The following is a 22699-nucleotide window of genomic DNA, read 5'->3' on the forward strand; positions in this document are numbered from 1 at the left end:
CAAAAACCCAACAGCCGTGCAGCAGGGGAACCCCTGACTAACTGGGTCCTTCTTCTAGGGAACTAATTATGGGTGAAGATCCTGTTCAGCCCAAGAAGTACAAGAAGAAGAAGAAGGAACTGACCTCGGAGGACCCTCCAAACTCTCCCACCAATGATGTAAGTTCTGGGGCAGTGGCTGCCAGGGTGGGGTAGGCCTGAGGCAGTGCGGCATTAAGTATGGCACTCTCCGTTCCTCACAGCCCACCGTGAAATACGACAGCCAGCCCCGCTTCATCACCGCCACGGGAGGGACACTGCACATGTACCAGCTGGAAGGCCTGAACTGGCTGCGATTCTCCTGGGCCCAGGGCACAGACACCATCCTGGCGGACGAGATGGGTCTCGGCAAGACCATCCAGACCATCGTCTTCTTGTACTCGCTGTATAGGGAGGTGAGGCCTGATCGCTCCGTGGCGGAGAAGGGCAGCCCTGAGCAAGTTGCTCATCTCGCAAGGGCAGGACCGGGGGGGGGGGGGGAGCGCTGAGGAGCAGGAGGAAGGCTCCGCAGTTCTGCTTCTGCCTACTCTGCAAAGGCTTTGTGTGTCGATGAAATTGCTGAGCAGGCGGGTTAAAACGGATAGAAGGATTAACTTGTGGAATTCACTGCCACAGGAGGTGGTGGCGGCCACAAGCATAGCCAGCTTCAAGAGGGGGTTAGATAAAAATATGGAGCAGAGGTCCATCAGTGGCTATTAGCCACAGTGTGTGTGTGTATATGTGTGTGTATATATATATATGTATATATATATAAAAATTTTTGGCCACTGTGTGACACAGAGTGTTGGACTGGATGGGCCTTTGGCCTGATCCAACAGGGCTTCTCTTCTGTTCTTATGTGACACAGAGTGTTGGACTGGAGGGGCCATTGGCCTGATCCAACATGGCTTCTCTTATGTTCTTATGAGACACAGAGTGTTGGACTGGATGGGCCACTGGCCTGATCCAACATGGCTTCTCTTATGTTCTTATGTGACACAGAGTGTTGGACTGGATGAGCCACTGGCCTGATCCAACATGGCTTCTCTTATGTTCTTACATGACACAGAGTGTTGGACTGGATGGACCATTGGCCTGATCCAACATGGCTTCTCTTATGTTCTTATGAGACACAGAGTGTTGGACTGGATGGGCCACTGGCCTGATCCAACATGGCTTCTCTTATGTTCTTATGTGACACAGAGTGTTGGACTGGAGGGACCATTGGCCTGATCCAACATGGCTTCTCTTATGTTCTTCTGTGACACAGAGTGTTGGACTGGATGGGCTATTGGCCTGATCCAACATGGCTTCTCTTATGTTCTTATGTGACACAGAGCGTAGGACTGGATGGGCCTTTGGCCTGATCCAACCTGGCTTCTCTTATGTTCTTATGTGACACAGAGTGTTGGACTGGAGGGACCATTGGCCTGATCCAACATGGCTTCTCTTATGTTCTTCTGTGACACAGAGTGTTGGACTGGATGGGCCTTTGGCCTGATCCAACATGGCTTCTCTTATGTTCTTCTGTGACACAGAGTGTTGGACTGGATGGGCCTTTGGCCTGATCCAACATGGCTTCTCTTATGTTCTTATGTGACACAGAGCGTAGGACTGGAGGGACCATTGGCCTGATGCAACAGGGCTTCTCTTATGTTCTTATGTGACACAGAGTGTTGGACTGGATGGGCCTTTGGCCTGATCCAACATGGCTTCTCTTGTTCTCATGTGACACAGAGTGTTGGACTGGATGGGCCATTGGCCTGATCCAACAGGGCTTCTCTTATGTTCTTATGTGACCCAGAGTGATGGACTGGATGGGCCATTGGCCTGATCCAACATGGCTTCTCTTATGTTCTTATGTGACACAGAGTGTTGGACTGGATGGGCCATTGGCCTGATCCAACATGGCTTCTCTTATGTTCTTATGTGACACAGAGTGGTGGACTGGATGGGCCATTGGCCTGATCCAACATGGCTTCTCTTATGTTCTTATGTGACACAGAGTGTTGGACTGGAGGGGCCACTGGCCTGATCCAACATGGCTTCTCTTATGTTCTTATGTGACACAGAGTGTTGGACTGGAGGGACCATTGGCCTGATCCAACATGGCTTCTCTTATGTTCTTATGTGACACAGAGTGTTGGACTGGAGGGGCCACTGGCCTGATCCAACATGGCTTCTCTTATGTTCTTATGTGACACAGAGTGTTGGACTGGAGGGGCCATTGGCCTGATCCAACAGGGCTTCTCTTATGTTCTTATGTGACACAGAGTGTTGGACTGGAGGGGCCATTGGCCTGATCCAACAGGGCTTCTCTTATGTTCTTATGTGACACAGAGTGTTGGACAGGATGGGCCACTGGCCTGATCCAACATGGCTTCTCTTATGTTCTTATGTGACACAGAGCGTAGGACTGGAGGGACCATTGGCCTGATGCAACAGGGCTTCTCTTATGTTCTTATGTGACACAGAGTGTTGGACTGGATGGGCCACTGGCCTGATCCAACATGGCTTCTCTTATGTTCTTATGAGACACAGAGTGTTGGACTGGATGGGCCACTGGCCTGATCCAACATGGCTTCTCTTATGTTCTTATGTGACACAGAGTGTTGGACTGAAGGGGCCATTGGCCTGATCCAACCTGGCTTCTCTTATGTTCTTATGTGACACAGAGTGTTGGACTGGAGGGGCCATTGGCCTGATCCAACAGGGCTTCTCTTATGTTCTTATGTGACACAGAGTGTTGGACAGGATGGGCCACTGGCCTGATCCAACATGGCTTCTCTTATGTTCTTATGTGACACAGAGCGTAGGACTGGAGGGACCATTGGCCTGATGCAACAGGGCTTCTCTTATGTTCTTATGTGACACAGAGTGTTGGACTGGATGGGCCACTGGCCTGATCCAACATGGCTTCTCTTCTGTTCTTCTGTGACACAGAGTGTTGGACTGGAGGGGCCACTGGCCTGATGCAACAGGGCTTCTCTTATGTTCTTATGTGACACAGAGTGTTGGACTGGAGGGACCATTGGCCTGATCCAACATGGCTTCTCTTATGTTCTTCTGTGACACAGAGTGTTGGACTGGAGGGGCCACTGGCCTGATCCAACAGGGCTTCTCTTATGTTCTTATGTGACACAGAGTGTTGGACAGGATGGGCCACTGGCCTGATCCAACATGGCTTCTCTTATGTTCTTATGTGACACAGAGCGTAGGACTGGAGGGACCATTGGCCTGATGCAACAGGGCTTCTCTTATGTTCTTATGTGACACAGAGTGTTGGACTGGATGGGCCACTGGCCTGATCCAACATGGCTTCTCTTCTGTTCTTCTGTGACACAGAGTGTTGGACTGGAGGGGCCACTGGCCTGATGCAACAGGGCTTCTCTTATGTTCTTATGTGACACAGAGCGTAGGACTGGAGGGACCATTGGCCTGATCCAACATGGCTTCTCTTCTGTTCTTCTGTGACACAGAGTGTTGGACTGGAGGGGCCACTGGCCTGATCCAACATGGCTTCTCTTCTGTTCTTCTGTGACACAGAGTGTTGGACTGGAGGGGCCATTGGCCTGATGCAACAGGGCTTCTCTTATGTTCTTCTGTGACACAGAGTGTTGGACTGGAGGGGCCACTGGCCTGATCCAACAGGGCTTCTCTTATGTTCTTATGTGACACAGAGTGTTGGACAGGATGGGCCACTGGCCTGATCCAACATGGCTTCTCTTATGTTCTTCTGTGACACAGAGTGTTGGACTGGAGGGGCCACTGGCCTGATGCAACAGGGCTTCTCTTATGTTCTTATGTGACACAGAGTGTTGGACTGGAGGGGCCACTGGCCTGATGCAACAGGGCTTCTCTTATGTTCTTATGTGACACAGAGTGTTGGACTGGAGGGGCCACTGGCCTGATGCAACAGGGCTTCTCTTATGTTCTTCTGTGACACAGAGTGTTGGACTGGAGGGGCCACTGGCCTGATCCAACAGGGCTTCTCTTATGTTCTTATGTGACACAGAGTGTTGGACAGGATGGGCCACTGGCCTGATCCAACATGGCTTCTCTTATGTTCTTATGTGACACAGAGCGTAGGACTGGAGGGACCATTGGCCTGATGCAACAGGGCTTCTCTTATGTGACACAGAGTGTTGGACTGGATGGGCCACTGGCCTGATCCAACATGGCTTCTCTTCTGTTCTTCTGTGACACAGAGTGTTGGACTGGAGGGGCCACTGGCCTGATGCAACAGGGCTTCTCTTATGTTCTTATGTGACACAGAGCGTAGGACTGGAGGGACCATTGGCCTGATCCAACATGGCTTCTCTTCTGTTCTTCTGTGACACAGAGTGTTGGACTGGAGGGGCCATTGACCTGATCAAACATGGCTTCTCTTCTGTTCTTATGTGACACAGAGTGTTGGACTGGAGGGGCCATTGGCCTGATCCAACAGGGCTTCTCTTATGTTCTTATGTGACACAGAGTGTTGGACTGGAGGGGCCATTGGCCTGATCCAACAGGGCTTCTCTTATGTTCTTATGTGACACAGAGTGTTGGACAGGATGGGCCACTGGCCTGATCCAACATGGCTTCTCTTATGTTCTTATGTGACACAGAGCGTAGGACTGGAGGGACCATTGGCCTGATGCAACAGGGCTTCTCTTATGTTCTTATGTGACACAGAGTGTTGGACTGGATGGGCCACTGGCCTGATCCAACATGGCTTCTCTTATGTTCTTATGAGACACAGAGTGTTGGACTGGATGGGCCACTGGCCTGATCCAACATGGCTTCTCTTATGTTCTTATGTGACACAGAGTGTTGGACTGGAGGGGCCATTGGCCTGATCCAACCTGGCTTCTCTTATGTTCTTATGTGACACAGAGTGTTGGACTGGAGGGGCCATTGGCCTGATCCAACAGGGCTTCTCTTATGTTCTTATGTGACACAGAGTGTTGGACAGGATGGGCCACTGGCCTGATCCAACATGGCTTCTCTTATGTTCTTATGTGACACAGAGCGTAGGACTGGAGGGACCATTGGCCTGATGCAACAGGGCTTCTCTTATGTTCTTATGTGACACAGAGTGTTGGACTGGATGGGCCACTGGCCTGATCCAACATGGCTTCTCTTCTGTTCTTCTGTGACACAGAGTGTTGGACTGGAGGGGCCACTGGCCTGATGCAACAGGGCTTCTCTTATGTTCTTATGTGACACAGAGTGTTGGACTGGAGGGACCATTGGCCTGATCCAACATGGCTTCTCTTATGTTCTTCTGTGACACAGAGTGTTGGACTGGAGGGGCCACTGGCCTGATCCAACAGGGCTTCTCTTATGTTCTTATGTGACACAGAGTGTTGGACAGGATGGGCCACTGGCCTGATCCAACATGGCTTCTCTTATGTTCTTATGTGACACAGAGCGTAGGACTGGAGGGACCATTGGCCTGATGCAACAGGGCTTCTCTTATGTTCTTATGTGACACAGAGTGTTGGACTGGATGGGCCACTGGCCTGATCCAACATGGCTTCTCTTCTGTTCTTCTGTGACACAGAGTGTTGGACTGGAGGGGCCACTGGCCTGATGCAACAGGGCTTCTCTTATGTTCTTATGTGACACAGAGCGTAGGACTGGAGGGACCATTGGCCTGATCCAACATGGCTTCTCTTCTGTTCTTCTGTGACACAGAGTGTTGGACTGGAGGGGCCACTGGCCTGATCCAACATGGCTTCTCTTCTGTTCTTCTGTGACACAGAGTGTTGGACTGGAGGGGCCATTGGCCTGATGCAACAGGGCTTCTCTTATGTTCTTCTGTGACACAGAGTGTTGGACTGGAGGGGCCACTGGCCTGATCCAACAGGGCTTGTCTTATGTTCTTATGTGACACAGAGTGTTGGACAGGATGGGCCACTGGCCTGATCCAACATGGCTTCTCTTATGTTCTTCTGTGACACAGAGTGTTGGACTGGAGGGGCCACTGGCCTGATGCAACAGGGCTTCTCTTATGTTCTTATGTGACACAGAGTGTTGGACTGGAGGGGCCACTGGCCTGATGCAACAGGGCTTCTCTTATGTTCTTATGTGACACAGAGTGTTGGACTGGAGGGGCCACTGGCCTGATGCAACAGGGCTTCTCTTATGTTCTTCTGTGACACAGAGTGTTGGACTGGAGGGGCCACTGGCCTGATCCAACAGGGCTTCTCTTATGTTCTTATGTGACACAGAGTGTTGGACAGGATGGGCCACTGGCCTGATCCAACATGGCTTCTCTTATGTTCTTATGTGACACAGAGCGTAGGACTGGAGGGACCATTGGCCTGATGCAACAGGGCTTCTCTTATGTGACACAGAGTGTTGGACTGGATGGGCCACTGGCCTGATCCAACATGGCTTCTCTTCTGTTCTTCTGTGACACAGAGTGTTGGACTGGAGGGGCCACTGGCCTGATGCAACAGGGCTTCTCTTATGTTCTTATGTGACACAGAGCGTAGGACTGGAGGGACCATTGGCCTGATCCAACATGGCTTCTCTTCTGTTCTTCTGTGACACAGAGTGTTGGACTGGAGGGGCCATTGACCTGATCAAACATGGCTTCTCTTCTGTTCTTATGTGACACAGAGTGTTGGACTGGATGGGCCATTGACCTGATCCAACATGGCCTCTCTTATGTTCTTATGTGCCACAGAGTGTTGGACTGGAGGGGCCACTGGCCTGATCCAACATGGCTTCTCTTCTGTTCTTCTGTGACACAGAGTGTTGGACTGGAGGGGCCATTGGCCTGATCCAACAGGGCTTCTCTTCTGTTCTTATGTGACACAGAGTGTTGGACTGGAGGGGCCATTGGCCTGATCCAACAGGGCTTCTCTTCTGTTCTTATGTGACACAGAGTGTTGGACTGGAGGGGCCATTGGCCTGATCCAACAGGGCTTCTCTTGTGTTCTTATGTGACACAGAGTGTTGGACTGGAGGGGCCATTGGCCTGATCCAACAGGGCTTCTCTTGTGTTCTTATGTGACACAGAGTGTTGGACTGGAGGGGCCATTGGCCTGATCCAACAGGGCTTCTCTTCTGTTCTTATGTGCCACAGAGTGTTGGACTGGAGGGGCCATTGGCCTGATCCAACAGGGCTTCTCTTCTGTTCTTATGTGCCACAGAGTGTTGGACTGGAGGGGCCACTGGCCTGATCCAACAGGGCTTCTCTTCTGTTCTTATGTGACACAGAGTGTTGGACTGGAGGGGCCATTGGCCTGATCCAACAGGGCTTCTCTTGTGTTCTTATGTGACACAGAGTGTTGGACTGGAGGGGCCATTGGCCTGATCCAACAGGGCTTCTCTTCTGTTCTTATGTGCCACAGAGTGTTGGACTGGAGGGGCCATTGGCCTGATCCAACAGGGCTTCTCTTGTGTTCTTATGTGACACAGAGTGTTGGACTGGAGGGGCCATTGGCCTGATCCAACAGGGCTTCTCTTCTGTTCTTATGTGCCACAGAGTGTTGGACTGGAGGGGCCATTGGCCTGATCCAACAGGGCTTCTCTTCTGTTCTTATGTGCCACAGAGTGTTGGACTGGAGGGGCCACTGGCCTGATCCAACAGGGCTTCTCTTCTGTTCTTATGTGACACAGAGTGTTGGACTGGAGGGGCCATTGGCCTGATCCAACAGGGCTTCTCTTGTGTTCTTATGTGACACAGAGTGTTGGACTGGAGGGGCCATTGGCCTGATCCAACAGGGCTTCTCTTCTGTTCTTATGTGCCACAGAGTGTTGGACTGGAGGGGCCATTGGCCTGATCCAACAGGGCTTCTCTTGTGTTCTTATGTGACACAGAGTGTTGGACTGGAGGGGCCATTGGCCTGATCCAACAGGGCTTCTCTTCTGTTCTTATGTGCCACAGAGTGTTGGACTGGAGGGGCCACTGGCCTGATCCAACAGGGCTTCTCTTCTGTTCTTATGTGACACAGAGTGTTGGACTGGAGGGGCCATTGGCCTGATCCAACAGGGCTTCTCTTGTGTTCTTATGTGACACAGAGTGTTGGACTGGATGGGCCATTGGCCTGATCCAACAGGGCTTCTCTTATGTTCTTATGTGACACAGAGTGTTGGACTGGAGGGGCCATTGGCCTGATCCAACAGGGCTTCTCTTCTGTTCTTATGTGACACAGAGTGTTGGACTGGAGGGGCCATTGGCCTGATCCAACAGGGCTTCTCTTGTGTTCTTATGTGACACAGAGTGTTGGACTGGATGGGCCATTGGCCTGATCCAACAGGGCTTCTCTTATGTTCTTATGTGACACAGAGTGTTGGACTGGAGGGGCCATTGGCCTGATCCAACAGGGCTTCTCTTATGTTCTTATGTGACACAGAGTGTTGGACTGGAGGGGCCACTGGCCTGATCCAACAGGGCTTCTCTTGTGTTCTTATGTGACACAGAGTGTTGGACTGGAGGGGCCATTGGCCTGATCCAACATGGCTTCTCTTATGTTCTTATGTGACACAGAGCGTAGGACTGGAGGGACCATTGGCCTGATCCAACATGGCTTCTCTTATGTTCTTATGAGACACAGAGTGTTGGACTGGATGGGCCACTGGCCTGATCCAACATGGCTTCTCTTATGTTCTTATGTGACACAGAGTGTTGGACTGGAGGGGCCATTGGCCTGATCCAACAGGGCTTCTCTTATGTTCTTATGTGACACAGAGTGTTGGACTGGAGGGGCCATTGGCCTGATCCAACAGGGCTTCTCTTATGTTCTTATGTGACACAGAGTGTTGGACAGGATGGGCCACTGGCCTGATCCAACATGGCTTCTCTTATGTTCTTATGTGACACAGAGCGTAGGACTGGAGGGACCATTGGCCTGATGCAACAGGGCTTCTCTTATGTTCTTATGTGACACAGAGTGTTGGACTGGATGGGCCACTGGCCTGATCCAACATGGCTTCTCTTCTGTTCTTCTGTGACACAGAGTGTTGGACTGGAGGGGCCACTGGCCTGATGCAACAGGGCTTCTCTTATGTTCTTATGTGACACAGAGTGTTGGACTGGAGGGACCATTGGCCTGATCCAACATGGCTTCTCTTATGTTCTTCTGTGACACAGAGTGTTGGACTGGAGGGGCCACTGGCCTGATCCAACAGGGCTTCTCTTATGTTCTTATGTGACACAGAGTGTTGGACAGGATGGGCCACTGGCCTGATCCAACATGGCTTCTCTTATGTTCTTATGTGACACAGAGCGTAGGACTGGAGGGACCATTGGCCTGATGCAACAGGGCTTCTCTTATGTTCTTATGTGACACAGAGTGTTGGACTGGATGGGCCACTGGCCTGATCCAACATGGCTTCTCTTCTGTTCTTCTGTGACACAGAGTGTTGGACTGGAGGGGCCACTGGCCTGATGCAACAGGGCTTCTCTTATGTTCTTATGTGACACAGAGCGTAGGACTGGAGGGACCATTGGCCTGATCCAACATGGCTTCTCTTCTGTTCTTCTGTGACACAGAGTGTTGGACTGGAGGGGCCACTGGCCTGATCCAACATGGCTTCTCTTCTGTTCTTCTGTGACACAGAGTGTTGGACTGGAGGGGCCATTGGCCTGATGCAACAGGGCTTCTCTTATGTTCTTCTGTGACACAGAGTGTTGGACTGGAGGGGCCACTGGCCTGATCCAACAGGGCTTCTCTTATGTTCTTATGTGACACAGAGTGTTGGACAGGATGGGCCACTGGCCTGATCCAACATGGCTTCTCTTATGTTCTTCTGTGACACAGAGTGTTGGACTGGAGGGGCCACTGGCCTGATGCAACAGGGCTTCTCTTATGTTCTTATGTGACACAGAGTGTTGGACTGGAGGGGCCACTGGCCTGATGCAACAGGGCTTCTCTTATGTTCTTATGTGACACAGAGTGTTGGACTGGAGGGGCCACTGGCCTGATGCAACAGGGCTTCTCTTATGTTCTTCTGTGACACAGAGTGTTGGACTGGAGGGGCCACTGGCCTGATCCAACAGGGCTTCTCTTATGTTCTTATGTGACACAGAGTGTTGGACAGGATGGGCCACTGGCCTGATCCAACATGGCTTCTCTTATGTTCTTATGTGACACAGAGCGTAGGACTGGAGGGACCATTGGCCTGATGCAACAGGGCTTCTCTTATGTTCTTATGTGACACAGAGTGTTGGACTGGATGGGCCACTGGCCTGATCCAACATGGCTTCTCTTCTGTTCTTCTGTGACACAGAGTGTTGGACTGGAGGGGCCACTGGCCTGATGCAACAGGGCTTCTCTTATGTTCTTATGTGACACAGAGCGTAGGACTGGAGGGACCATTGGCCTGATCCAACATGGCTTCTCTTCTGTTCTTCTGTGACACAGAGTGTTGGACTGGAGGGGCCATTGACCTGATCAAACATGGCTTCTCTTCTGTTCTTATGTGACACAGAGTGTTGGACTGGATGGGCCATTGACCTGATCCAACATGGCCTCTCTTATGTTCTTATGTGCCACAGAGTGTTGGACTGGAGGGGCCACTGGCCTGATCCAACATGGCTTCTCTTCTGTTCTTCTGTGACACAGAGTGTTGGACTGGAGGGGCCATTGGCCTGATCCAACAGGGCTTCTCTTCTGTTCTTATGTGACACAGAGTGTTGGACTGGAGGGGCCATTGGCCTGATCCAACAGGGCTTCTCTTCTGTTCTTATGTGACACAGAGTGTTGGACTGGAGGGGCCATTGGCCTGATCCAACAGGGCTTCTCTTGTGTTCTTATGTGACACAGAGTGTTGGACTGGAGGGGCCATTGGCCTGATCCAACAGGGCTTCTCTTGTGTTCTTATGTGACACAGAGTGTTGGACTGGAGGGGCCATTGGCCTGATCCAACAGGGCTTCTCTTCTGTTCTTATGTGCCACAGAGTGTTGGACTGGAGGGGCCATTGGCCTGATCCAACAGGGCTTCTCTTCTGTTCTTATGTGCCACAGAGTGTTGGACTGGAGGGGCCACTGGCCTGATCCAACAGGGCTTCTCTTCTGTTCTTATGTGACACAGAGTGTTGGACTGGAGGGGCCATTGGCCTGATCCAACAGGGCTTCTCTTGTGTTCTTATGTGACACAGAGTGTTGGACTGGAGGGGCCATTGGCCTGATCCAACAGGGCTTCTCTTCTGTTCTTATGTGCCACAGAGTGTTGGACTGGAGGGGCCATTGGCCTGATCCAACAGGGCTTCTCTTGTGTTCTTATGTGACACAGAGTGTTGGACTGGAGGGGCCATTGGCCTGATCCAACAGGGCTTCTCTTCTGTTCTTATGTGCCACAGAGTGTTGGACTGGAGGGGCCATTGGCCTGATCCAACAGGGCTTCTCTTCTGTTCTTATGTGCCACAGAGTGTTGGACTGGAGGGGCCACTGGCCTGATCCAACAGGGCTTCTCTTCTGTTCTTATGTGACACAGAGTGTTGGACTGGAGGGGCCATTGGCCTGATCCAACAGGGCTTCTCTTGTGTTCTTATGTGACACAGAGTGTTGGACTGGAGGGGCCATTGGCCTGATCCAACAGGGCTTCTCTTCTGTTCTTATGTGCCACAGAGTGTTGGACTGGAGGGGCCATTGGCCTGATCCAACAGGGCTTCTCTTGTGTTCTTATGTGACACAGAGTGTTGGACTGGAGGGGCCATTGGCCTGATCCAACAGGGCTTCTCTTCTGTTCTTATGTGCCACAGAGTGTTGGACTGGAGGGGCCACTGGCCTGATCCAACAGGGCTTCTCTTCTGTTCTTATGTGACACAGAGTGTTGGACTGGAGGGGCCATTGGCCTGATCCAACAGGGCTTCTCTTGTGTTCTTATGTGACACAGAGTGTTGGACTGGATGGGCCATTGGCCTGATCCAACAGGGCTTCTCTTATGTTCTTATGTGACACAGAGTGTTGGACTGGATGGGCCACTGGCCTGATCCAACAGGGCTTCTCTTATGTTCTTCTGTGACACAGAGTGTTGGACGGGAGGGACCATTGGCCTGATCCAACAGGGCTTCTCTTATGTTCTTCTGTGACACAGAGTGTTGGACTGGAGGGGCCACTGGCCTGATCCAACATGGCTTCTCTTATGTTCTTCTGTGACACAGAGTGTTGGACTGGAGGGACCATTGGCCTGATCCAACATGGCTTCTCTTATGTTCTTCTGTGACACAGAGTGTTGGACTGGAGGGGCCACTGGCCTGATCCAACATGGCTTCTCTTATGTTCTTCTGTGCCACAGAGTGTTGGACTGGAGGGGCCATTGGCCTGATCCAACAGGGCTTCTCTTGTGTTCTTATGTGACACAGAGTGTTGGACTGGAGGGGCCATTGGCCTGATCCAACAGGGCTTCTCTTCTGTTCTTATGTGCCACAGAGTGTTGGACTGGAGGGGCCATTGGCCTGATCCAACAGGGCTTCTCTTCTGTTCTTATGTGCCACAGAGTGTTGGACTGGAGGGGCCACTGGCCTGATCCAACAGGGCTTCTCTTCTGTTCTTATGTGACACAGAGTGTTGGACTGGAGGGGCCATTGGCCTGATCCAACAGGGCTTCTCTTGTGTTCTTATGTGACACAGAGTGTTGGACTGGAGGGGCCATTGGCCTGATCCAACAGGGCTTCTCTTCTGTTCTTATGTGCCACAGAGTGTTGGACTGGAGGGGCCATTGGCCTGATCCAACAGGGCTTCTCTTGTGTTCTTATGTGACACAGAGTGTTGGACTGGAGGGGCCATTGGCCTGATCCAACAGGGCTTCTCTTCTGTTCTTATGTGCCACAGAGTGTTGGACTGGAGGGGCCACTGGCCTGATCCAACAGGGCTTCTCTTCTGTTCTTATGTGACACAGAGTGTTGGACTGGAGGGGCCATTGGCCTGATCCAACAGGGCTTCTCTTGTGTTCTTATGTGACACAGAGTGTTGGACTGGAGGGGCCATTGGCCTGATCCAACAGGGCTTCTCTTATGTTCTTATGTGACACAGAGTGTTGGACTGGATGGGCCACTGGCCTGATCCAACAGGGCTTCTCTTATGTTCTTCTGTGACACAGAGTGTTGGACGGGAGGGACCATTGGCCTGATCCAACAGGGCTTCTCTTATGTTCTTCTGTGACACAGAGTGTTGGACTGGAGGGGCCACTGGCCTGATCCAACATGGCTTCTCTTATGTTCTTCTGTGACACAGAGTGTTGGACTGGAGGGACCATTGGCCTGATCCAACATGGCTTCTCTTATGTTCTTCTGTGACACAGAGTGTTGGACTGGAGGGGCCACTGGCCTGATCCAACATGGCTTCTCTTATGTTCTTCTGTGACACAGAGTGTTGGACTGGAGGGGCCACTGGCCTGATCCAACATGGCTTCTCTTATGTTCTTCTGTGACACAGAGTGTTGGACTGGAGGGGCCATTGGCCTGATCCAACAGGGCTTCTCTTATGTTCTTCTGTGACACAGAGTGTTGGACTGGAGGGGCCACTGGCCTGATCCAACATGGCTTCTCTTATGTTCTTCTGTGACACAGAGTGTTGGACTGGAGGGGCCACTGGCCTGATCCAACCTGGCTTCTCTTATGTTCTTATGTGACACAGAGTGTTGGACTGGAGGGGCCACTGGCCTGATCCAACATGGCTTCTCTTATGTTCTTCTGTGACACAGAGTGTTGGACTGGAGGGGCCACTGGCCTGATCCAACATGGCTTCTCTTATGTTCTTCTGTGACACAGAGTGTTGGACTGGAGGGGCCATTGGCCTGATCCAACAGGGCTTCTCTTATGTTCTTATGTGACACAGAGTGTTGGACTGGAGGGGCCATTGGCCTGATCCAACAGGGCTTCTCTTATGTTCTTATGTGACACAGAGTGTTGGACTGGAGGGGCCACTGGCCTGATCCAACAGGGCTTCTCTTCTGTTCTTATGTGACACAGAGTGTTGGACTGGAGGGGCCACTGGCCTGATCCAACATGGCTTCTCTTATGTTCTTCTGTGACACAGAGTGTTGGACTGGAGGGGCCACTGGCCTGATCCAACCTGGCTTCTCTTATGTTCTTATGTGACACAGAGTGTTGGACTGGAGGGGCCATTGGCCTGATCCAACATGGCTTCTCTTATGTTCTTCTGTGACACAGAGTGTTGGACTGGAGGGGCCACTGGCCTGATCCAACCTGGCTTCTCTTATGTTCTTATGTGACACAGAGTGTTGGACTGGAGGGGCCACTGGCCTGATCCAACATGGCTTCTCTTATGTTCTTCTGTGACACAGAGTGTTGGACTGGAGGGGCCATTGGCCTGATCCAACAGGGCTTCTCTTATGTTCTTATGTGACACAGAGTGTTGGACTGGAGGGGCCATTGGCCTGATCCAACCTGGCTTCTCTTGTGTTCTTATGTGACACAGAGTGTTGGACTGGATGGGCCATTGGCCTGATCCAACATGGCTTCTCTTATGTTCTTATGTGACACAGAGCGTAGGACTGGAGGGACCATTGGCCTGATGCAACAGGGCTTCTCTTATGTTCTTATGTGACACAGAGTGTTGGACTGGAGGGACCATTGGCCTGATCCAACATGGCTTCTCTTATGTTCTTATGTGACACAGAGTGTTGGACTGGAGGGGCCACTGGCCTGATCCAACATGGCTTCTCTTATGTTCTTACGTGACACAGAGTGTTGGACTGGAGGGGCCATTGGCCTGATCCAACAGGGCTTCTCTTATGTTCTTACGTGACACAGAGTGTTGGACTGGAGGGACCATTGGCCTGATGCAACAGGGCTTCTCTTATGTTCTTACGTGACACAGAGTGTTGGACTGGAGGGGCCACTGGCCTGATCCAACATGGCTTCTCTTATGTTCTTATGTGACACAGAGTGTTGGACTGGAGGGGCCACTGGCCTGATCCAACATGGCTTCTCTTATGTTCTTACGTGACACAGAGTGTTGGACTGGAGGGGCCACTGGCCTGATCCAACATGGCTTCTCTTATGTTCTTACGTGACACAGAGTGTTGGACTGGAGGGGCCATTGGCCTGATCCAACAGGGCTTCTCTTATGTGACACAGAGTGTTGGACTGGAGGGACCATTGGCCTGACCCAACCTGGCTTCTCTTATGTTCTTATGAGACACAGAGTGTTGGACTGGAGGGACCATTGGCCTGACCCAACCTGGCTTCTCTTATGTTCTTACGTGACACAGAGTGTTGGACTGGAGGGGCCATTGGCCTGATCCAACCTGGCTTCTCTTATGTTCTTACGTGACACAGAGTGTTGGACTGGAGGGGCCATTGGCCTGATCCAACCTGGCTTCTCTTATGTTCTTCTGTGACACAGAGTGTTGGACTGGATGGGCCACTGGCCTGATCCAACCTGGCTTCTCTTATGTTCTTCTGTGACACAGAGTGTTGGACTGGATGAGCCACTGGCCTGATCCAACAGGGCTTCTCTTATGTTCTTATGTGACACAGAGCGTAGGACTGGAGGGGCCACTGGCCTGATCCAACATGGCTTCTCTTATGTTCTTATGTGACACAGAGTGTTGGACTGGAGGGGCCACTGGCCTGATCCAACAGGGCTTCTCTTATGTTCTTATGTGACACAGAGCGTAGGACTGGAGGGACCATTGGCCTGATCCAACAGGGCTTCTCTTATGTTCTTATGTGACACAGAGCGTAGGACTGGAGGGGCCACTGGCCTGATCCAACCTGGCTTCTCTTATGTTCTTATGTGACACAGAGTGTTGGACTGGAGGGGCCTTTGGCCTGATCCAACAGGGCTTCTCTTATGTTCTTATGTGACACAGAGTGTTGGACTGGAGGGGCCTTTGGCCTGATCCAACAGGGCTTCTCTTATGTTCTTATGTGACACAGAGTGTTGGACTGGAGGGGCCTTTGGCCTGATCCAACAGGGCTCCTCTTATGTTCTTCTGTGACACAGAGTGTTGGCCTGGGTGGGCCATTGGCCTGATCCAACCTGGCTTCTCTTATGTTCTTATGTGACACAGAGTGTTGGACTGGATGGGCCATTGGCCTGATCCAACAGGGCTCCTCTTATGTTCTTCTGTGACACAGAGTGTTGGCCTGGGTGGGCCATTGGCCTGATCCAACCTGGCTTCTCTTATGTTCTTATGTGACACAGAGTGTTGGACTGGATGGGCCATTGGCCTGATCCAACAGGGCTCCTCTTATGTTCTTCTGTGACACAGAGTGTTGGCCTGGGTGGGCCATTGGCCTGATCCAACCTGGCTTCTCTTATGTTCTTATGTGACACAGAGTGTTGGACTGGAGGGGCCTTTGGCCTGATCCAACCTGGCTTCTCTTATGTTCTTATGTGACACAGAGTGTTGGACTGGATGGGCCATTGGCCTGACCCAACCTGGCTTCTCTTATGTTCTTATGTGACACAGAGTGTTGGACTGGATGGGCCATTGGCCTGATCCAACAGGGCTCCTCTTATGTTCTTCTGTGACACAGAGTGTTGGCCTGGGTGGGCCATTGGCCTGATCCAACCTGGCTTCTCTTATGTTCTTATGTGACACAGAGTGTTGGACTGGAGGGGCCTTTGGCCTGATCCAACCTGGCTTCTCTTATGTTCTTATGTGACACAGAGTGTTGGACTGGATGGGCCATTGGCCTGATCCAACCTGGCTTCTCTTATGTTCTTATGTGACACAGAGTGTTGGACTGGATGGGCCACTGGCCTGATCCAACCTGGCTTCTCTTATGTTCTTATGTGACACAGAGTGTTGGACTGGATGGGCCATTGGCCTGATCCAACCTGGCTTCTCTTATGTTCTTATGTGACACAGAGTGTTGGACTGGAGGGGCCATTGGCCTGATCCAACAGGGCTTCTCTTATGTTCTTATGTGACACAGAGTGTTGGACTGGATGGGCCATTGGCCTGATCCAACCTGGCTTCTCTTATGTTCTTATGTGACACAGAGTGTTGGACTGGAGGGGCCTTTGGCCTGATCCAACCTGGCTTCTCTTATGTTCTTATGTGACACAGAGTGTTGGACTGGATGGGCCACTGGCCTGATCCAACCTGGCTTCTCTTATGTTCTTATGTGACACAGAGTGTTGGACTGGATGGGCCATTGGCCTGATCCAACCTGGCTTCTCTTATGTTCTTATGTGACACAGAGTGTTGGACTGGAGGGGCCACTGGCCTGATCCAACATGGCTTCTCTTATGTTCTTATGTGACACAGAGTGTTGGACTGGAGGCTCCATTGGCCTGATCCAACATGGCTTCTCTTATGTTCTTATGTGACACAGAGTGTTGGACTGGAGGGGCCACTGGCCTGACCCAACCTGGCTTCTCTTATGTTCTTATGTGACACAGAGTGTTGGACTGGAGGCTCCATTGGCCTGATCCAACATGGCTCCTCTTATGTTCTTATGTGACACAGAGTGTTGGACTGGATGGGCCACTGGCCTGATCCAACATGGCTTCTCTTATGTTCTTATGTCCAAACTCAGCTCCGTTTTGTTCTTTTTTCCACAAAGAGTTCCTAAGATCCGCTGCTCCACTCAGAGGGTTCTGCCTGCCTGCTTGAGTCAGACCTAGAGAAGCCTCAGGCCAGGGGTGGCCGAACTGTGGCTTGGGAGCCACGTGTGGCTCTTTCGCACGCTTTGCGTGTCTCTTGAAGCCACCACTGCCCTATCGGCTGGCTTGGAGAAGGCGTTTGTCTCTTTAAATCGCTTCGCTGGTAGCTTGGAGAAGGCATTCAGAGTTTAAGTTGCTTGCTTTCCATCTCTCTCCCTCCTCCCACCCCTAACTATTGGCCTTCCTTCCTTCCTCGTCTCACAGCTCTCAAACATCTGACGTTCATGTCTTGCGGCTCTCAGACATCTGACATTTAATCTACGAGGCTCTTGCGTTAAGCAAGTTTGGCCACCCCTGCCTCAGGCCTTCTCCCTCGTCCCCCACTTTGCTTCTCTGTCTCCTGGTGGCAGCCTCCCAGCAAGGGCTCTTTTTGACCTCCCGCCTTGTTGCGCTGCTGGAGCCGCCGGCTTCTCCAACAGGGGGAACAAGCCCTGGCTGTAACAGAGCAGCTGAGAGTTACAGCTGTGTCCCTGGCTGCTCCAGCTGCTAATCCCACCAGATGTGGTTGTGTCGCCCCGTGTTGAGAACTCTGGCCATCGCCTTCCCCATCATCCTTAGCCAAAGGTTTAGTTTAGCACCAGGGAAGCGCAACACCCAAACCCCACCCAGGGCAGCTGCACCCATCCCAGGAGCTTGTCCGCTTGTCTGTGATTTGTACACATTGCGTATCAAGGAGAAGAGCTAGATTTGAGTTCAGTGGCCCCTTAGAGACAACCAGATTTTCAGGGTATGAGCTTTTGAGAGCCAGAGCTCAGTTACAAGTCAAAGTGGAGACCCTGGAGTCCTTATGTCCCGTTCTGAAGGGGCGGGGGGAGGGGGTGTTGCAAAGAAAGGAGTCTGGAGGATGCTCAGGTGCAATGCAGAACGAAATCCTCTTCATCAAATCGAGAGAAATGCTTAGGGGCAGGGAATCAGCCTCTGTAGTGTGGTAAGAATCGCGCGTCGAGTCGGTTGCGTTTTGCTTTGCACTTCTGGATCCTGACTCCTTTCCTTGCAAGCCCCCTCCCACGTTCTGATCGGGACGCAGGGACGCGGGGATCTCCATTCCGGCTGGTACCTGACGAAGGGGGCATTGGCTTTTCTGTCGGAGGCAGAGGGTCAGTCCTCATGGCAGTGACTGTGTGTGTGTGTGTGTCTGTCTGATGTCCCCCATCTGTACAGCACCTAGCACAGTGCTGGTGCTAAGGAAACGTTTGGTGGGAAGAACGCACTGGGCCTAGGCAAAGAGCCGTTCTGCGAGCAGCTGTTATTTCTGTACGAACAGCTGCTGCGGCTGGCCGCGTGTCAGCGATCCCAGCAGAGCCACGGGGAGAACCTCGCTCGTTCTGGCAGCCAGCGTTTTATGAATGGGTTTCTTTTTTGCCTGGCTTAGCCCCTGGGAGCCAAAAGCAGAGCGCCGGAGAGTCGCTGCATCAGGCTGAGTCAGGGATGGGAGCTGCTGACAAGCCTGCTTGGCTCCCCAGAGAAGCCGCTCCTTCCAGGCCTGACGCGGCTTCCTCATGCTGCGCCTCCAACCTCCTTCTCCTCCCCTCCAGGGCCACACCAAGGGTCCCTTCCTGGTCAGCGCTCCACTGTCCACCATCATCAACTGGGAGCGGGAGTTCCAGATGTGGGCGCCCAACTTCTACGTGGTGACCTACACGGGGGACAAGGACAGCCGCTCCATCATCCGCGAGAACGAGTTCTCCTTCGAGGACAACGCCATGAAGGGTGGGAAGAAGGCCTTCAAAATGAAGGCAAGTGAGCGCGCTCGCGCGGATCTTCCTTAAACTGAATCAGACCCCCGGTCCGTCAAAGTCAGTGTTTGTCTGCTCTGATCGGCAGCAGCTTTCCAGGGTTTCAGACAGAGCTCTTCCACGTCATCGACGGCCAGATTTTTCTAACTGGACACTGAACCTGGGGCCGTCTGGGTTCCAAGCGGATGCTGTTCCACCGAGCCACAGCCCCTCTCTGCATGGGTTCTCCCGATCCCTCCCCCCCCCAGCACTAGCTGCAGCAGCTGCTCTTTTGCTTGCTCTGGGGCTTGGCCTAGGTCTGACATTGCAAACTGGAGAGCCAGTTTGGTGCAGTGGTTAAGTGTGCGGACTCTTATCTGGGAGAACCGGGTTTGATTCCCCACTCCTCCACTTGCAGCTGCTGGGATGGCCTTGGGTCAGCCAGAGTTCTTGCTAAGTGGTTAAGTGTGCGGACTCTTATCTGGGAGAACCGGGTTTGATTCCCCACTCCTCCACTTGCAGCTGCTGGGATGGCCTTGGGTCAGCCAGAGTTCTTGCTAAGTGGTTAAGTGTGCGGACTCTTATCTGGGAGAACTGGGTTTGATTCCCCACTCCTCCACTTGCAGCTGCTGGGATGGCCTTGGGTCAGCCATAGCTCTTGCTAAGTGGTTAAGTGTGCGGACTCTTATCTGGGAGAACCGGGTTTGACTCCCCACTCCTCCACTTGCAGCTGCTGGGATGGCCTTGGGTCAGCCAGAGCTCTTGCTAAGTGGTTAAGTGTGCGGACTCTTATCTGGGAGAACCCGGTTTGATTCCCCCCTCCTCCACTTGCACCTGCTGGAATGGCCTTGGGTCAGCCATAGCTCTTGCTAAGTGGTTAAGTATGCGGACTCTTATCTGGGAGAACCGGGTTTGATTCCCCACTCCTCCACTTGCAGCTGCTGGGCTGGCCTTGGGTCAGCCATAGATCTTGCTAAGTGGTTAAGTGTGCAGACTCTTATCTGGGAGAACCGGGTTTGATTCCCCACTCCTCCACTTGCACCTGCTGGAACGGCCTTGGGTCAGCCATAGCTCTGGCAGAGGTTGTCCTTGAAAGGGCAGCTGCTGTGAGAGCCCTCTCAGCCCCACCCACCTCACAGCATATCTGTTGTGGGGGAGGAAGGAAAAGGAGATGGTGAGCCGCTCTGAGACTCTTTGGAGTGGAGGGCGGGATATAAATCCAATATCTTCATCTACCTCACAGGGTGTCTGTTGTGGGGGAGGAAGGGAAAGGAGATTGTGAGCCGCTCTGAGACTCTTCGAAGTGGAGGGCTGGATATAAATCCAATATCTTCTTCAGTCAGCCTGACCCTTTAGGGGGAAAGCTGGTTAACCCCTTCCCTGCCAAACTTTTGCAGGACGCCTTTAGCCACTCGCTGCACAATGCTCCCTATCTATCTGTCCCATCTCATTTTCATCCTGCCCTTCCTTCAAGGAACTCAGAGTTCCATGCATGGCTCCCCCTCTCCCGTCTTGTCCTCACAACAACCCTGTGAGGTAGGTTAAGCTGTCTCCTGGTTGTGCAGTGAACTTTCAGCTGCGTTGTTCTGCAGTAGAACAGCTCGATTCGAGTCCGGGAGCCGCCCTGCAGACCAAGACTTTCAGGATAAGGAGCTTTCAAGAGCTGCTTTTGAAAGCACTGAAGCACTGACACCTGCAGGACCTCTGGACATGTTTCTGAGCAAGAAGCAGCGCTTTTTTGGGGAGCAGGAGCTCCTTTGCATATTAGGCCACACCCCCATGATGCAGCCAAGCCTCCAAGAGCTTGTAGGGCTCTTAGTACAGGGGCTACTGTAAGCTCTTGGAGGACTGGCTACATCAGTGGGGTGGGGCCTAATATGCAAAGGTGTTCCTGCTACAAAAAAAAAAAGCCCTGGCAAGAAGAATCATGTTCAGCGGTGCCAGGCTAATTTTCTAGTGAAGAAACAGCCCTGTTTCTGATGGGTTTCAGCTGGGGCAGCCCTAGAATGGGCTCTCTTCTGACATCACTTGTTATGAACGGTCGTGGCTTGGAGCTATGTGCTCCTCTCTCAGAAAGGACGGCACAGGGGTTTAAGCGGCATTACAGGCATGCAGACCTATCGTATCTGTTAGTCTGAATGTGGCCTCAGCTCCAGATCTGCCCCCTTTTCTGGAGAGGAGGCATAATCCCTTCTCTTGGGGAGGCCCCTGGCCTGGTCTGGGTGGAGCACAGCTGTGCGTAAACCCTCCTTCTCCCACAGAGAGAAGCTCAGGTGAAGTTCCACGTCCTCCTCACCTCCTACGAGCTGGTCACCATCGACCAGGCCGCCCTGGCGTCCATCCGGTGGGCCTGTCTTGTCGTGGATGAAGCTCACCGGCTGAAGAACAACCAGTCCAAAGTGAGTTGGGAAGCTGGGGGGGTGGTGGGGGGTGAGAACCACAGAGCAGAGTCTAGGGGCTGGGGAGGGGAGGGGTTGCTTCTGCTCTGGGTAAGGGGAGGGGGATGAGGCCGGCCCCCCTAACAGCAACCCCACTCTTGGCTCCAGTTCTTCAGGGTACTAAACGGCTACAAGATCGACCACAAGCTGCTGCTGACAGGGACTCCGCTGCAGAACAACCTGGAAGAGCTGTTCCACCTGCTGAATTTCCTCACGCCCGAGAGGTTCAAGTAAGGCCAGTCTGCTCTTTATTCCCCAATTGCAGTCAGGCACAGAGCTAGAGATGCTCAGTGTTAACCCCACGGTCAAGGTAATGGCAGAGTAGCTGACCTGGAACTAATAGGGTGGGATTGTTGCAGGGCTCAGTGCCTCAGACCTTGCCCCGGAGAGTGTGTTAACGTAAAGACACCAGCGAGGAAAACCTTACCTACCTCGATGCTTTCCAGCATTTGTATCCTTGAAAGGATGTCTCCCTCTGCTGGTTAGACCTGCACATCGCCACCACACCAGCCTGGCCTCTTGGGTCATTCCCCAGGGAGAAGCAGCCGGTGGAATTTTATTCCGCTGATAGTTGATCCTTGCAGAATTTTGGCTTCTCCTTCACGTGGAGGAGAGCGTCAAGCGGGCAGGAGAGAATTGGCCTCGTGATTTTGTCCAGCTTCCGTGAAGGAAGCTGCTCAGATCTACCCAAGTCTTGAGTCCTGAAAGTGGAACTGCATTCAGACTCCCTCCCCCAGATCACGAGTTTAGCCAGAGCTGATGGTACGGTTTGGTTTGACGTCGTCTTACTTTGTCACAAGCGATCGGGCCAACTCCAGAGCTGCGTTCTGGCATTCCCTCTCCTCGTTCACGCTTCCCTGGCCCTGCCCTGACTCTTCTCTCACTCTGCCACCTCCATCTCACCCCACCCCCCCACGTCACTGCAGAATCCTCAAGTTTGC

General features: G+C 52.4%; 1 protein-coding gene across 1 annotated transcript in view; it reads left to right on the top strand.

Moving 5' to 3' along the window:
* Positions 1-22699, top strand: part of CHD3 (chromodomain helicase DNA binding protein 3) — a 101275-nt gene that overhangs the window by 47316 nt on the left and 31260 nt on the right. Inside the window, 5 exon segments of the mRNA XM_060256840.1 lie at positions 59-158; positions 242-433; positions 19141-19345; positions 21586-21719; positions 21867-21988. Coding sequence (XP_060112823.1) covers positions 59-158; positions 242-433; positions 19141-19345; positions 21586-21719; positions 21867-21988 — 753 coding nt within the window.

Source organism: Heteronotia binoei, chromosome 15, assembly GCF_032191835.1.
Source record: "Heteronotia binoei isolate CCM8104 ecotype False Entrance Well chromosome 15, APGP_CSIRO_Hbin_v1, whole genome shotgun sequence".
Lineage (NCBI taxonomy): Eukaryota > Metazoa > Chordata > Lepidosauria > Squamata > Gekkonidae > Heteronotia > Heteronotia binoei.